Source organism: Ctenocephalides felis, unplaced genomic scaffold (genome assembly GCF_003426905.1).
Source record: "Ctenocephalides felis isolate EL2017-DRISC unplaced genomic scaffold, ASM342690v1 CF-g0.4_SCAFFOLD_01886, whole genome shotgun sequence".
NCBI lineage: Eukaryota > Metazoa > Arthropoda > Insecta > Siphonaptera > Pulicidae > Ctenocephalides > Ctenocephalides felis.
In genome coordinates this window covers 119,008,076-119,024,346 of record NW_020538040.1, presented here as the reverse complement: position 1 = coordinate 119,024,346, position 16,271 = coordinate 119,008,076, and the positions used below count along the sequence as shown (strand labels likewise).

Genomic DNA, 16,271 nt, shown 5'->3' with positions numbered 1-16,271 from the left:
AAGTTGCCAATGTGCAAAATGCGTGCAAGTTGCCAATTTGCAGAATGCGTGCAAGTTGTCAATTTGCAAAATACGTGCAAGTTGCTTATTATATTGTATATTATTTTATTTTACATAAACTATTATCTCATCTCTATCAAAGATTTTAGCAGTTTATACCGAGAGTATGTACTATTTATAATTTGACTGAGACAAAAAGTCAACGATACGTGGTGTTCCCAAGCGGTCTCCCGTCTAAGTACTACCCACGCCCGATGTTGCTTGACTTCGGTGATCGGACGAGATCAACATGGTATGATCGTTGACGACAAGTAAAACTATACAATCATATGTATACATAAAGTTTTAAACGAAATTTCAGTAATAATTTAATATATATCTGTAATGTTACCATAGGGATAACTGACTTGTAACGCAAAGCAACCAAAAAGTTACGATAGGGATAACTGACTTGAAACGCGAAGTAGCCGAAAAGTTGCCATAGGGATAACTGACTTGAAATCTTGTTCTTAGCAACGAAATATTAGAAAATCTCGAGAAAATTATATGAACACGCTTAACCATTTATATACCATTTTATATCGTAATTTTATTCTGCATCCTTCGTACGAACAAAGTTTTTTTGTATCTTTAGATAGTAGTATAAAGCAAGCGGTTTAGATAGTATAAAGCAATCTGTGTGGATGTTAACATGTTGAATTTTAACATCGTCCCTATTTGAAGAAAAATACAAAAAAACGGTTCGGCCGTTTAAAACATTTCGTTCACATTTAAGCTCATACTACGGAATCGATTTTAAAAAATCAAAAACTGTTCGAAAGATATTAGTTGGGAATGATACTGATTACTTTTAGGTGAAAATCAACCGAGCCGTTAGTAATTAACTGGTGAAAAAAAATTAAACCGATTTTTATGAAACTTTTTTTGGCAATATATATTATTGTTTTAACTTATCATAGAATATCTTATATATTATCTTATCATTATCTCATCATAGAACTTACTGAAATATTACGGTCTTACGACAAGAAGTTAAATTTCAATCTCATCAAAGTTTGAGAAAATAAGTAGTTTTTTGACGTTTTTAACTTCCTGTAGGGTAAGTTATTGTAATGGGAGAACTAAGCGTCAGATTCAATTGATTCAAAGAACTTTTTGCTTGTCTTAACAAAATAATTGATTTTGGAAAAAAAAAATTGTTTCAATTTTTTTTTTTTTTAATTTTTTGTATATCGAAAATAATAATTCAGATTATATTTTTAATTCTGACTATAGTTCTAATATACTTTAAACAAACAATTTCCACTCTGCAATTCAGTTTATATAATTCTTATAAATATTAGACAATGTTACAATATTTATAATAATCTATTTGAAAACATTCAATATTCCTCGAACATTTCGTTACGGTACGGGAAGTTCCAGAAATTTGCTTTAAGGCACGATGCCACCCACCCCACTAGTTAAAATTGAAATTAGACGATTTACATGGTATAACGATAGAGTACTTGGTCTTGATGAACATACTAAACCATTAAAGTCCTACAGAAACTGGTTCAATTATAAAAATCATTGATGTTTGAAAATTTTATTTTCGAAAATACTTCGAAAGTTAACGCGTTCGTTTGTTTTCAATTATGTGTAATAAATGCACTCGGAATATTCATAAATTAAATTATTTGTTATTGATTAAGAGTATATTTACACACATCGCGAAGTTCAAGTAATTTGCCTCAAGGCAAAATACCAATACCAACTACTTTATTTATAAGAATTATATAAACTGAAGAAAGTTAAAATTATTTATTTAAAGTATATAAGTGAGCTTTTGAACGTTAGCCAGAATTAAAAATAAAATCTGAATTATTTTCGATTATCAAAAAACAATTTTAGCAAAAAGTTGTTACAAAAGCAATTATTTTGTTAAAAAAGCAGAAAGTTTTTCTAATCATTCAAATCGGATGCTCAGTTCTCTCAAACACTGCCGTTTTTTGTACATTTATCCTTGTATCTTTGAAATGGCTGGACCTGTCTTTGCCAAAAACCAAACACCACTTCTCCATGCAAAATACAAATTGAATATTTTTTGGATCATTCAAATTAGATAATCGGTTCTCTCAAAAACTCCATTTCTATTTTCTGCACTCTTTGCTTTGTAACGCCTAGAACCTGCCTTTGCCAAAAACTAATCAGCACATCTTGCTATCAATAGGAATCGAATGTTTTTTGAATCGTTCAAATTGGTCGATCCGTGCGCCCCAAAACGTGGACAAAAAATTGCGGACACACAAAACACATATACACACATCAATTTTTTCGAAGGTAAAGATATGCAAAAATTTTCATTTTTTATTTCTGCCCTATTACTATATCTCATCCTACAGAAAGTTGAAAATTAAAACTGACCTAAAAAAATTTAAAAAATGCTAAAAAGTCTTCGGGCCGCTAACAGTGTAAACTGTAAAATGTAAAAACCTGTCTAAGGTGAACTAAACAATTGCCTATATTTTGATACTTATAATTACTCTTGTAAATAATTCTTGCAAAGTAAGGGTTTGGGGTAGGATGTTGAAAATTTAGAGTTATATGTGTGTTTTATATACGCATTAAAAAAATAAAAATAAAAAATGACCGAAAAAAAATATTAAGAAAGTCTTCGTGGCGGCCAACCCTACCACTTGGCTTCAATCAAGATATCCGAAAACCTGTCTCGGTATATACAAAACAATTTCCAAAATATAGATTATAATCGGATCATCCGTTTTCAAAAAAACTGCATGACCATGTTTGCACCCTTTGCGCTCCATATCTCCGACAGGGCTGGACGTGCTTTTTGCAAAAACGTCTCGCGATCGAGTACGATCCGAATTTTTCAATCATTCAAATGGGTTATTCCATACTGTTGAAAATGTCGAGTACATTTGTTTAAACCGAGTAAAGTTTAAAATTGAAAATCTTAGTACGGAACCCAAAAAAATAAATTTGGACGAGAAGTTTAACTTAAATGTGGACGAAAAGTTTAACACTTTTTTCCATATTACAAAGAAACGACTCGGCAGATCGTTGCACAAAACTGACAAGCGATAATCCTCATCGAAATACATCAAGTGGCTTTTAAATTTCTGAAATCGGTTCAGGCGTTTTTGAGAAAACGTCGATGAAAAGTCTAATTCTGACAAACGCCAGAAAAACGATACCAATTTTAGCAAACTTTGACGTATTTTTAAAGTTAAACGAGTTGTAGGGCCGTAATATTTTAGTATGATCTAGAAGACTGTAGTATCTACCGCCAAAAAAATAATAACAAAAATTTTCGAATAAAAAAAATTTCACACTTTATTACAAGAAAACGGCCCGGCCGATCTCTACCAAAAACTCATCAGCACGATTCCCAATCAATATCTTTTGAACAGTTTTCATAATCGATTCAGAATTGCGGGCTAAAACGTGGACAAAAAAATTTTCACTTTCCTGCGATTTACAAAAAACGGCTCAGCCGAACGTTGCGCAAAACTGACAAACGATAGTCTTAATCAAGATACATCAAATGACTTTTAAATTTTTGAAATCGCTCTAGCCTTTTTTGAGAAAACGTCGATTTACGGTAAAAAATCGGTTCACACACACACACACATACTTTTTCCAAATTTGTATTCATTCGATTCAAAATGGCATAAAACGTCGAGAAAACATAAAATTAGCATTTCGGATTTTTTTATGGAAACATAAACTTCTCCTTCGAAAAGTTAATAATGCTGATTTAGCAGCGTCTAATACAGGCAATAGAATTCATCATAATATTGTAATTCTATCTTTAGGTTCTACTTATGGTTGATTTTGATGAAGAGTAGTCAATATTAGATACTGAGTTGTTTTGATACTTTTGCTACGCTACTTTTTTGGTATCGATATTTTGCCTCGATATTTTTTTTAATACTCAGTATCGATACTTTGCTTCAAAACTTCTAAAACTACATACAACTTATGTGGAGTTTAGGAGACTATAGCCTCGCTGAGAAATTATTCTTTTCTTATGACACTTTTTGCAAAAAACACCTGATTTTTTCATTGTAACAGTGCATAGATTGACTTTGATTCATGTCATGTTTACGAGTTATACTAACATCACTGTCTTCGGTTACTCTCTTCGGCTCTTATTAATTGTATTTGAAAATTGCCATCCTAATTTGGGATTATGTAATAAAGTTTCTGTATATTTGTGTGTCGAGATAGCTTGGTTAGCTTTAATAGCTTGACCAAAACTAGATTATTTTCATATTATACCGTTAATTAATATTATTTAAAATTAGTTTTATGTTCAATTTATGTTTCAGGTGTAAACATGAAATTAATAATTGTAATAATTATAAATTTTATATATTTGTTATTGTTTTCGTGAAATATTTGTTACTGTTTATTATAACATATTTATTATTGGTACGCTAAATTTTGAAGATGAAAGTGCCTTTTTGCATACATCTCTTCCTAAGGGTTAGGGTTGATAATGGGAAGGAAGTAAGGGCCCATTAGAGAGTATTTTTCTTTTTCAAAATTTAAAGCCGAGTAGTTATTTTTTTTCTTTTTATATTTATTTTACATTAATAAATCAGTGCACAAGTGCTGAGAGAATCCAGAGTGATTCTCAGGCAGGCACCTGGGAAGATATTAAGAATCATGAAAACGCAGAAAATGGAAGTACTAACGAGCGAAACCCTCAAAAATAAATATAATGCGCTATCTGATCGGACTGATATGAACACGGACAGAGAGCTTAGGTAATACAAGAAGGTCAAACGGCGGAAGAAAGCTAAAACAAGAAGCTCGAGAAATTCAATGTCGAGTCGCAGCCATCCACTTCAGGCGTACAGGCAGCATCATTGAAGAAGAACGATATGAAGGAAGTAAAAATTTCGCCTATCATTGTGAAAGCTGAATAAGAGCTAAAGCCATTCGCCATATCCGGGATACAACCAAAATCAATTTCAGATATCAGTTTCAAAAAATAATTTACATAAAATCTTCGCTGATTCATTTACTGACCACGAACAAATTAAAAGCATACTGCGCTTTCCCTTCTACACCTACTCCATGAAACAAAATCTAGGCAAAATAATTTCAATTACGGGACTTCATCCATATATAACTGAGACAGAAGTGAAGCAAGTAGTGCAAGTAAGACAAAAACAGTCGGACTATAGTCAATATAAACTGCCAATATACAAAATTTTAGTCGGCAAAGACCAGAATATGGCGAAGCTAAAGCGCATCACAAACATTGGTGGACACATCTTGTCGAGAGCGCTGCAGTGCCACGAATGCTTCTACTTCGCCCATACATCATCTGCGACCAAAAGTACAGGTGTATGAAGTGCCTCAATGTTCACGCACCAGATGCGTTACAGAATCTGCTAACTGAGACACCGATGTGTATGAACTGCAATAGCGAACACCCGGCCAACTACTCGAAATGCAGTGCACTCCTTAACTACAAGGAAAAAAGAAAAGTGACGCTCTTAGGAGAAGACAGACATACAGGCCAGCACCAACACCAGTGCTGCTGACGAGGAGCTTTTTGTCAGCTTTAAATAACACCAACGTTGCCTCAAATGGCAAACCAGCGTTTCCTTAACTCTCTGTTTCATTGTCATCATTCCGAATTCCAATCCAGTTCTCACCTATACCGGTTCAGCCTGCACTATCATCATCACCGATCCGGCCTGCACCATCACTATCACCAATTCGGCCTACCACCAGCCAGTCCAATCCAGACTTTAATACACCGGAGGGACTTTTTGCTGCTATGGACGAGATCAGGATGCTGTTTGCTTATCCCCAGGTGAAACAAATATTTAGTGAGCTTCACAAACTAACAAAGTCGCTAAATACCAACATGACATATAATAAGAAATATACAACAATACTTAACGTTTTAACAGCTTCTCCATAAATCAAATGCGCGACTTATACATAATGCACTTTAACTCTAACGGACTTAAAAACAACATGGACGAACTGAGACAGACAATAGCAGAATACGGACGCACGCGGATGGGGCGGCACTGCGATTTTGATCAAGTCTAGAATCAGACATGAGCAAGTGCCAAAGCTGACAGCGGGCGGTTCTAAAATAACAGCTATCAATGTATACAAGAGAGGTCAAAAAGTGACTATAATATTGATTTACATCTCGGCAAATGGACTGCAACATACAGACTTACAAAACTACTGGATTCGAACAGGTTTGTTCTTCGAACGTTGACAGACTACTCAAAGAATATGTGAACAGACTGACAAAAAATATTTTCAATGAAATACGTGACCACCAAAATAACACTTGGACCAAAAGACTAGATAACATAAATACTGACCCACACAAAGTTTGGCAAACCGCAAAAAGACTGACGCGGAAACCCACATCCATACCTCCACTCAAATTAACTGACAACAACTACGTAACGACACCAGCAGAAAAAGCAGAGATATTGGCAAAAAATTTAAAAACATGCATAATCAAAATGCTAATATGTCAAACGCAAACCTAAAACCTGACGTACACGAGACAATTCAAAATTTCACTGACCCACACAGGGACAAAGACTTACGAATAGACCCTGCCACAGTTTCCGAAATAAAAACAATATTTAAAAAATTGCCGAACAAAAAAGCACCAGAACCCGACGGACTGTAAAACATAATAATTGAACAACTACCGACAAACTCCTTCATTTTACTTGCCCGCACAACGAGTAGAGTTATGACGAAAGGCTGCTTTCCTGCTTCATGGAAAACTTTCACCATATTTCCAATAGTGAAGCCAAGGAAACAGCCAGACATACCACCGCATGGTATGAACTACAGACCGATCAGCCTCTTCAATACAATGAGTAAGGTAGCCGAAAAGTTACTACTCAAAAGACTTAACAAACACATAAGACACAACAAAATCATATCTGACATACAATACGGTTTTAAAGAACGACACTCCACACTACACTCACTGACACTACTCATAGAAAACATAGTTCTTAATTTTAACAGACAAAACCATACCGGATTGGTGTTACTCGACTTTGAGAAGGCGTTTGACATCATCTGGATGGACGGACTTATTTTTATTTATAAACTCATCCAACTCAACTTTCCGCCGTACATTACAGGAACATTACACTCATACCTCTCAGACCGCAACTTCACCTTACAAGTAGACAATGGACTTTCGACGGTTAAACAAGTGACGGCGGGAGTACTGCAAAGCTTGATTCTGGGACCGTCACTGTTTAATGTCTACATTCACGACATACCCACTGACGCCGACACAACATTACTGACATTTTTTGACGACACTGCCATATACAAATCATCGCAATCACCTACGCTACTAACTACAAAGATACATAGACACATAGACAAGCTAACCGAATATACTGATAAATGGCAGATCAGAATCAATCCGCAATAGACAAAGGCAAATTTATTTACAATGAGCTGTCATGACATGAAAAACTGAAAGTAATGGGCCATGAGGCTGTGTGGTCCATGGATGTCAAATACCTCGGTGTGACATTGGACCATAGACTCAGCTTTACGAAACATATTAATACAAAAATTTGACAGGCCTACGGGATGTTAAATCTACTGAGACCTCTCTTGAACCACAACAGCCCGCTAAACGTGAAGAACAAACGGACACTCTGCTTGATACTTATAAGACCGTTACTGATATACGCCGCTCCAGCATGGAACGCGACGACTAAGACCAACTTATGGAAAATACAGACAATACAAAATAAGACACTACGACTAGTACTTAACAAAATAAGGGACCCACTGACTAGACATTACTGCTCTACAAAATACATACGTAAAAAAACTGACGTACCGACAATACTCGACTATATAAAAAAGCTCACCGAAAATTTTTACCAAAAATGTGGGGATTACCCTAATATCAACATCGCGGGTCTTGGCCAATTTACTAAAGACATGGTTTGGTATGGCAAATGCACCAAGCCAAATTATATGCTGATCGAGCCCGTAGCAATGTTATGAGCATCCCGTGGACATTAATAAATTCAGTGCACATTACAAAGCAATCGTCAAAATTTCCGGGCGGGAGCTTTGGAAAATGCCGCAGAGCACCGATATGGACGTCTAAACGAGCACGATACTGAAGAAGAAATACCAGGCGCTTTCGGACCGCGGCGAGATGGATACGGATCGTGAGATTGATGAGTACCGGGCAGTCAAACGAAAGAAGCGGTTACGTCAAAATAATATAGAAAATTCGATTCTGATACAGAATGCTTTTGACGTTCAGAAGCCATCTACATCCAAAATAGAGAAGTTAGCAGCCAAAAAAAACTTCCGTACCAGATCCAAGAATACCACCAATAATTGACAAAGACCAGCTTGATTTGAAAATAATTAAATACATTAATGATACATCAAAAATAATTTTTAGAACGCAATACATGAAACCACAACTATACAAAATTTTCGCCGACACTCTAAAAGAACATAAAAAATTAAAGAACATATTGCGGGATAGTAATATTTCAGTTCTACACAAATGACAAATAAATATAAATATAAAAGTTAATAACTTAACGACATGTCCATAAATCACACACGCAACGTACACATAATGTACTTTAACTCAAACGGACTCAAAAACAACATAGACGAACTGAAACAGACTATAACAAATTATGACCTGGACATTGTATTGATTAATGAGACACACCTAAAACCTACGGACAGACTTTACATCAACAACTAAAATAACAGCTATCAATGTATACAAAAGAGGTCAAAACGTAACTTTAATATTGATTTACATCACGGCAAGCGAACTGCAACTGACGGACTTACAAAACCTACTTGACACAAATTCCCACGACTTAATGGCAGGAGACTTCAAAGCAAAACACATATCCTGAAACTGCAACTACAACAACGTGAACGGAACCCGACTTTACGAATATCTGACCGAACACAATACCACAAACGCACAACTACACTATCCAGACACGCCGACTAGATACGCGACCGTGAAGATACACCATCACAACACGATCGATTTGGTCTTAACAAAAAATTTACACGTAACATCCGAACCCATAACAAGAACAGTTTTCAACTCTGACCATAACCCTGTTTTCATGACTCGACAGACAGACTCGACGTTGACCAGACTCCTGAACACAACATTTTTGATTATTCTAGAGTCAACTGGCCACTTTGCAGAGATATTAATACAAACAATATGCGACACACGATACCCATAGAGACCAATACAGATATAGCAACAACGCATATATATTGATATTTTCCTGCTTCATGGAAAACTTCAACCATGTTTTCTATTTTGAAGCCAAGACAACAGCCAGACTCTCCGCAAAATTACAGACCAATCAGCTTCCTCAACACAATGAGCAAAGTGAATGAAAAGATACTGCTCAAACGCATTAACACACACATCAGACAAAACAAAATCATACCAGACACTCAGTACGGATTTAAGGAACAACACTCTTTGTTACATCCACTCACACAACTAATAGAAAACACTATACTCAACTTCAATAGACGAAACCATACCGGATTGGTGCTGCTAGATTTCGAGAAGACCTTCGACACCATCTGGATGGACGGACTGATACACAAACTCATAATTCTTAACTTTTCACCGTACATCACAAAATTGCTCCATTCTTACCTCACAGACCGTAATTTTACCGTTCAAGTAGACAACACACCATCGACGATTAAGCAAGGATTCGATCCTGGGACCGTCATTGTTTAACATCTACATTTACGACATCCCCACTGACGTCGACACAACGTTATTGATATTTGCTGACGACACTGCCATATACAGATCATCACGATCTCTTACGCTGCTGACTACAAAAATACAAAGACATATAGACGCATTGACAGAATATACGGAAAAATGGCAAATTAAAATTAATAAACAGAAACTATTTTATTCACTGAAAGTCGTTGGTCCATTACACTTGCTGACTTGAGAAAACTAAGGGTAATGAGCCATTAAGTTGAGTGGTCCAAGGACGTCAAATACCACGGTGTGATCTTGGATCATAGACTCAGTTTCACAAAACATGCAAATACTAAAATTGGACAGGCTTACGGTATGATAAAACTACTGAGACCTATGAAGACAAACGGACACTATACTTAACACTTGTAAGACCTTTACTTCTATACGCCGCTCCAGCATGGAACGCGACAACCAAGACCAGCCGACGGAGACTACAAATTGTACAGAACAAGGATAGCGACTGGTACTCGACAAATCAAGGGACCCACTGACGAGACACTACTACACAACAAAATATTTACATGAACAGACGGACATACCGACTTGAACATATCAAAAAGCTAACTAAAACTTTTTACAAGAAATGTAGGGATCACCATAATAATACCATCCGAGCCCTAGGCCAATATACACCGGAAGTGATTTGGTATGGCAAACATGTCATGCCAAACTACCTGATTGAGCCCGTAGCAATGTTATGAGCATCCCGTAAGAAAATACTGGAATTAGGACTTTTTCGGAGAGTAATAAACTTGTCCTTTTTTTTGTTCTTTTTATATGTTTGAAATATTGTATATATATATATATATATATATATATATATATATATATCAATAAATGAATTGTTAAATTATAAATTTTCGAGTAAAATACCTGCGGGTAGGAAAACTCGCATCATAAATTGAGTACATGAAATAATTTTTAATCTATTTACTGAAATAAATTTTTCTTTCTGTCTGTCTGTATCTCGCTGCGGTCCGATAGCGCCTGGTATTTGTTTTTTAGGACTGTGCTCGTTAAGACGTTCATATAGTTGTCCTGTGGCATTTGCCGAGGCTCCCACCCGGCAATTTTTACGATTGTATTGTAATGTGCACTGAATTTATTAATGTTAAATATACTACTGATTTAAAAATTTTGCATAACACTTTCAATGGGTGCTTTCTTCCTTCTCATTACCAATTCCAATCCGGGATTTGGGAAGAAAGTAGCAGAAGGCACTATCACCTTTAAAATTTTGCCGCAGAAGAGGAGCAAGCCCCTGTCACTTCTTGCTTTCTTCAAAACGCAATATATCAGATATTACGCTGATTATATTCTAATTTCATCAGCTCTTAACCTTATAAATCTAGAAATATTAAATATAACATATATAGTGAAAAAAATATTGCAAGACTAGTTTTATATGTTAAGAAAAATTACAAGTATTTAATTTAATTTAATTTTTGTTGTCTTCATGTAAATAAATATCATTTAACGTATTTTGCACAAAATTATATAGTTATCTTTTTGATAAAAGATGTTTTAGTTATGTTAAAAGTTTTCATATTTTTTGTAAATATTGCATACTGTAATTAATGATGTAACTAATTAGAAATTATATAGTAGTTATATTTTATTTTACTATTCAATAAAGAAATTTTTACAAGTTTACGTGCTTTTCCTTAAATATAATAAGAAATTAAAAATTATATTTTTTGCAGATTACCCAGTATTACAAACTCTTTAACCTCAGGTGGAGAGTATAAAAGTCCACCACGAATTATTCGAACGACAAATTTATTAGGTAAAATAATTTAATTTAATATTTATTATTGGCACCCACGATCTTGTGAATGCTCAGAATAGTAGAAATTTACTTCGAAGTATCTAATATTGTTTAAGGCAATAATTTTTATCGATTAATTATAGACTGTTGTCCTCTATCGCCACGTTCAGCGTCATCTAGAGAGCGACTTCTTCCCAAAGAAATATCACTACTTCAAGGAGCGCGAAATAAGAGACGAGGAGAGATGGAACCATTGACCGAATTGCCTTCATCGGACGAACGACCTGAGCGCGACGTTCAAGTCTGGTTAGAAACCAGTTCAAAATATCAGGCCTGGAAACTCGATGAAAATTAATTGTGCTAATCTGCAATGATTTTTGTCACATTATTATTTGGCCATTATGTACATGAATAGACAGCGTATATTGGATTTTATTTGTTTTTATTACTTCCATCAAACACCATTTTTTATACGTTAATAATGAAAACAAATTTACTAACTATTTTTGAAGATATTACGGTTATTATATCTTACAATTTAGAACTGCTAAGAATAGTAGATTCGATTGCAATGACATTTAAGAAGTCTTATATCATGTTATTTAACAATTTAGGTTTAACAAAATTTAATTAAAATAGTGGTCTATGGCATTGTGCTTTAAGGCAAATTGCTAGAACTTCCTGTAGCAAAAGTTTTTTATTTAAATTTTATAAAACAGATTGAATTACTTAAAAAAATTGAATAAAATAGATTTCTGAGAGTTTTAAAATTTTTGATGATTTTAAACTTTTTTCAAAGCAATCGGGCTTCTTTAGCTGCGTATAGACAAAATATCAAAGCGCGTAAGCGCTGCATCGCAGATTAACGGATAAACAATATTACAAAACTCATAAAAATATAAGCAGAGTTCATACTTATTATTAAAATATTAAACTATCTAATAATTTGATGGGCATATGCCTAATTAACTCCCTGTATGGTAGTTATAGTAATGGCCCGATAAACGAAAACTAGTGGGGCGCATGGCATCGTGCCTTAAGGCAAATTGGAACTTCCCGTACCAATTTTTTTTTTTTAAGATAAACATTTTTGAAAAAAAATTACTCTGAAAAAAACAGATTTTTGAGAAACTATAAATTTTTGACAAAAATTTACTTTTTTAAAAAAAAACAAACTTTTTGAAGATAAATTTATTTTGAAATATTTTGGAAATTCTGAACTTTTTTCAAAGCAATCCTACTGCTTTAACTGCATATAGACAAAATATCGAAGCGCGTAAGCGCCGCGCCGCCGTCTAACGAATAAACATTGGTACAGAACCCATAGGAATGTAAACAAAATTTATACTTATAGTTAAAATCTCTATAAAATATCTGATGTGCATATGTCTAATGAACACTTTTAACCGCCAGATGGCATTTTTTTTTACTTTTTTCACTAGATCTCCGAAATTGCTAGACCTGCCTTTATAAAAATTTGATCAGTTCTTCATCTTGTTAATACAAGTAAAATGTTTTTTGAGTTATTTAAATCGGACGCTCCGTTCTCTTAAAAACTGAGTTACCGTTTTTGGCACCTTTTGCCCTATATCTTCGGAACGGCTAGACCTGCCTTTGCCAAAAACTAATCAGCAATTATTCAAATCGCTTTATCCGTGTTTCCGAAATCGTCGACTAAAATTTGTATCCGAACACACAAACACACACACGACACACAGATAGCTCCCGTGTACAAAACTCCCCTACATGTAGGTAGGGTTTGTCACTCCACCTGACCAAGCAAAGCGGAAGAACGTCAATGATTATGGAGAACTATAAAGCAGAATCGTTTACAGTACAGAGGAGGGATACCTCAGTACCGGCGGCCGAGGGTTTGCGAACGGGCCCGAAGTCGTCGTCATCATGCGACCGTTTGGACAGCTTAGTGGATCCCATGGCTACGCTGTCGAGAAATGCTACTGGGAGTATAAAAAAGAGCGTGGAAAATCAAAGGATGGAGGCACTGAAACGCCTCGAAACACCCCTAACTGACCTCCACAAGATGATTAAGTCGAAATCAAACATTCACATGGAGATTAAGACAAAAACGAGCAGTGTTGCAACGGAGCGTCCGATTTGAATAATTCAAAAAACATTATTCGACCTCGATAATCGATGGTTGGAGAACCTACGGCATCCCTCACCAAAGTAAAACAGCCAAACTATTGCGGCAATTGAAGAAGCGAGAGACACCGGGGCCGAAGCCGACGATGAATCCGTCGCTGAAGAAGTACAAAAAAATTTGAGCACTGGAAAGAGAAAGGACCGGAACTCCCCAGACCCGACGTACGGTCAGGTCGTGAAGAAAAAAGACCTGAAATCAAGTCCCCCGAAGATTGTTGTAGAACAGAAAACCAAACAAAACGAGGTGACTGATTGGCATAAGGTTCAATCAAAAAAAGAAAAAAGAAGACTAGCCAAAGAGCAGCTTGCAAAGCAGCAGTCAAAAGAGCGCCGCCCGGAACCTAAGAGGAAGAAAGCGCGGAAATTTCTCAAACCAGACGTAGTCTAATTCGACCAGCAGAGAAGGCAAAGTATGCCGAGATACTACGTCGACTAAAACAGGACATTCCTGACGAGCAGGTCCGGACGACGGTAGATAAGATTAATAAGACCAGGACCGGAGACACGTTGCTCACAATTCTGAGAAAGTGTGTGGATAAAGGCCAAGGACTACAACAGGCAATCGCAAGCATCCTTAAAGATGACGCCAAAGTGTTTTGCAAAGGGCTACAAGAAATAATCGAAATCAGAGACATTGATGACGATACAACTAAAGCCGACATTCAGACTGCCTTAAAAAATGCACTTGGAGAATCCAGTCTTCTGCGCTGAACACCGAAGCGCAGAGGACGCTGCCCATCATGCAGGAACCTACAGATGTCCGATGTATAGAGAGGCACTCGAGAAGGCATCAATTAAAAAAGCATGAAGATACTGCAGCTAAATTTAAATCATTGCGAAGCGGCACATGATCTGCTTATGCAGACAGTGCGAGAGCTGAAGCTTGATCTTGTGCTTCTAGCAGAGCCATACAAGCATCTAACTGGTGAACTATGGGAAGCGGACACAACTACTAAAGCTGTTATTTGGTCTAGTAATAAGCTCACCTTTCAGGGCGAAATTACCAAACGCAGCGTCGGATTTGTATCAGCAACAATAGATGGCATCCGCTTTTACAGCTGCTATGCACCACCTAGCTTCTCCTGACTTCACTGACTTTTTGGACCGTCTGACCGAGGACGCTAAGCAACATCATTCTGTTAAGTAAGTACACAAACGCACGAGGAAAAGCAATACTAGAAGCTTTTAGTAAACTAGACGTTGTCCTGCTCAATAGTGGCGATACGCCGACCTACACCAAAGGCGATGCAAGCTCGATTATAGACCTCACTTTTGTCAGCACTAGTCTCGTCAGAGGTAACTGTAACTGGAGGGTGATGGATATGTACACAGCCAGCGACCACAACGCAATAATTTGGGAAGTATCGTCCAAACAGAATCTTGAAAGACCTATCCAGCAAGTTAACTGCGCTGGTTGAAAAACAAAATCTTTTGACCGAGATGCATTGCTAGTAGCCCTTGACGTTAGCCCGATCAACACTGGATGCGCGGAAGAAAGGACCAAAACCCTAATGAAAAGAATGACCCAGGCTTGTGATGCCAGTATGCCCCGAAAGGGTGGCATAAATTCAAGACCTGCCGCCTATTGATGGAATGGTAACATCAATGTCCTCCGTAAAGATTGCCACAAAAAAAGAAGAATAGCACAGCGTGGTTATAAGCGACCTAACAGCGAAGAACTAATCGCAGAGTACAAAAAATCTTGTCGAGAATTGAATAGAGCCATCGAAGAAAGTAACCAAAGATGCTGGAAAGATCTCATTAGTGAGGTGGACAAAGACGTTTTGGGTAGGCTTTACAAGGTGGTCATGACCCTGCTGAAAAAGCAACAAGTGCAGTCGCCTACGTGTCCTCATTTTCTTCGGAAAGTTGTAACTGCGCTGTTTCCACAGCAACGCAGTTTCAGCTACCAGTTGGCATCAACTAAACTGGATGGCATCCCACTAGTCACTGAAGATGAGTTAACGGAGGCATGTTACCGTATAGGAAATAATAAAGCGCCAGGATTAGATGGTATTCCTAACATTGCACTGAAAACTATTATTAAGGCAGCGCCGTCGTTATTTCTAGACGTTTACAACACATGCCTGAAAGAAGGGACTTTTCCCAGTAAGTGGAAGCAACAGCGGCTTGTACTTCTCTCTAAGAAAAATAAGCCGCCAGAAGAGCCCTCATCTTACCATCCGCTCTGAATGCTAGATACGGCTGGTAAGATATTGGAACGAATAATTCATTGGACAACCAGTATGGATTCCGGAAAGGACGGTCAACCCTGGACGCAATAAAGCTAGTTGTCAATACTGCCAAAAAAGCAATTGAAGGAACAAGATGGAAGGGAGGTACAAAAGAGTACTGCCTTGTGGCCACACTAGACATCAGGAACGCTTTCAACTGCGCAAATTGGGACTGCATAATGCAAGCTCTTGAAGAAAAGAATGTACCGGGTTACATATGTAAAATAGTGGCAAGCTATTTTACGGATAGATTTCTGAAGTA

General features: G+C 36.6%; 1 protein-coding gene and 1 pseudogene across 1 annotated transcript in view; one reads left to right on the top strand and one right to left on the bottom strand.

Moving 5' to 3' along the window:
- Positions 1-12,026, top strand: part of LOC113376968 (popeye domain-containing protein 3-like) — a 241,820-nt gene extending 229,794 nt beyond the window's left edge. Inside the window, exons 8-9 of the mRNA XM_026617107.1 lie at positions 11,548-11,630; positions 11,756-12,026. Coding sequence (XP_026472892.1) covers positions 11,548-11,630; positions 11,756-11,967 — 295 coding nt within the window. The 3' untranslated portion in view covers positions 11,968-12,026. The remainder of the gene's footprint in view (positions 1-11,547; positions 11,631-11,755) is intronic.
- LOC113378878 lies at positions 198-306 on the bottom strand (annotated as a pseudogene).
- Positions 12,027-16,271: the final 4,245 nt, after the last annotated feature.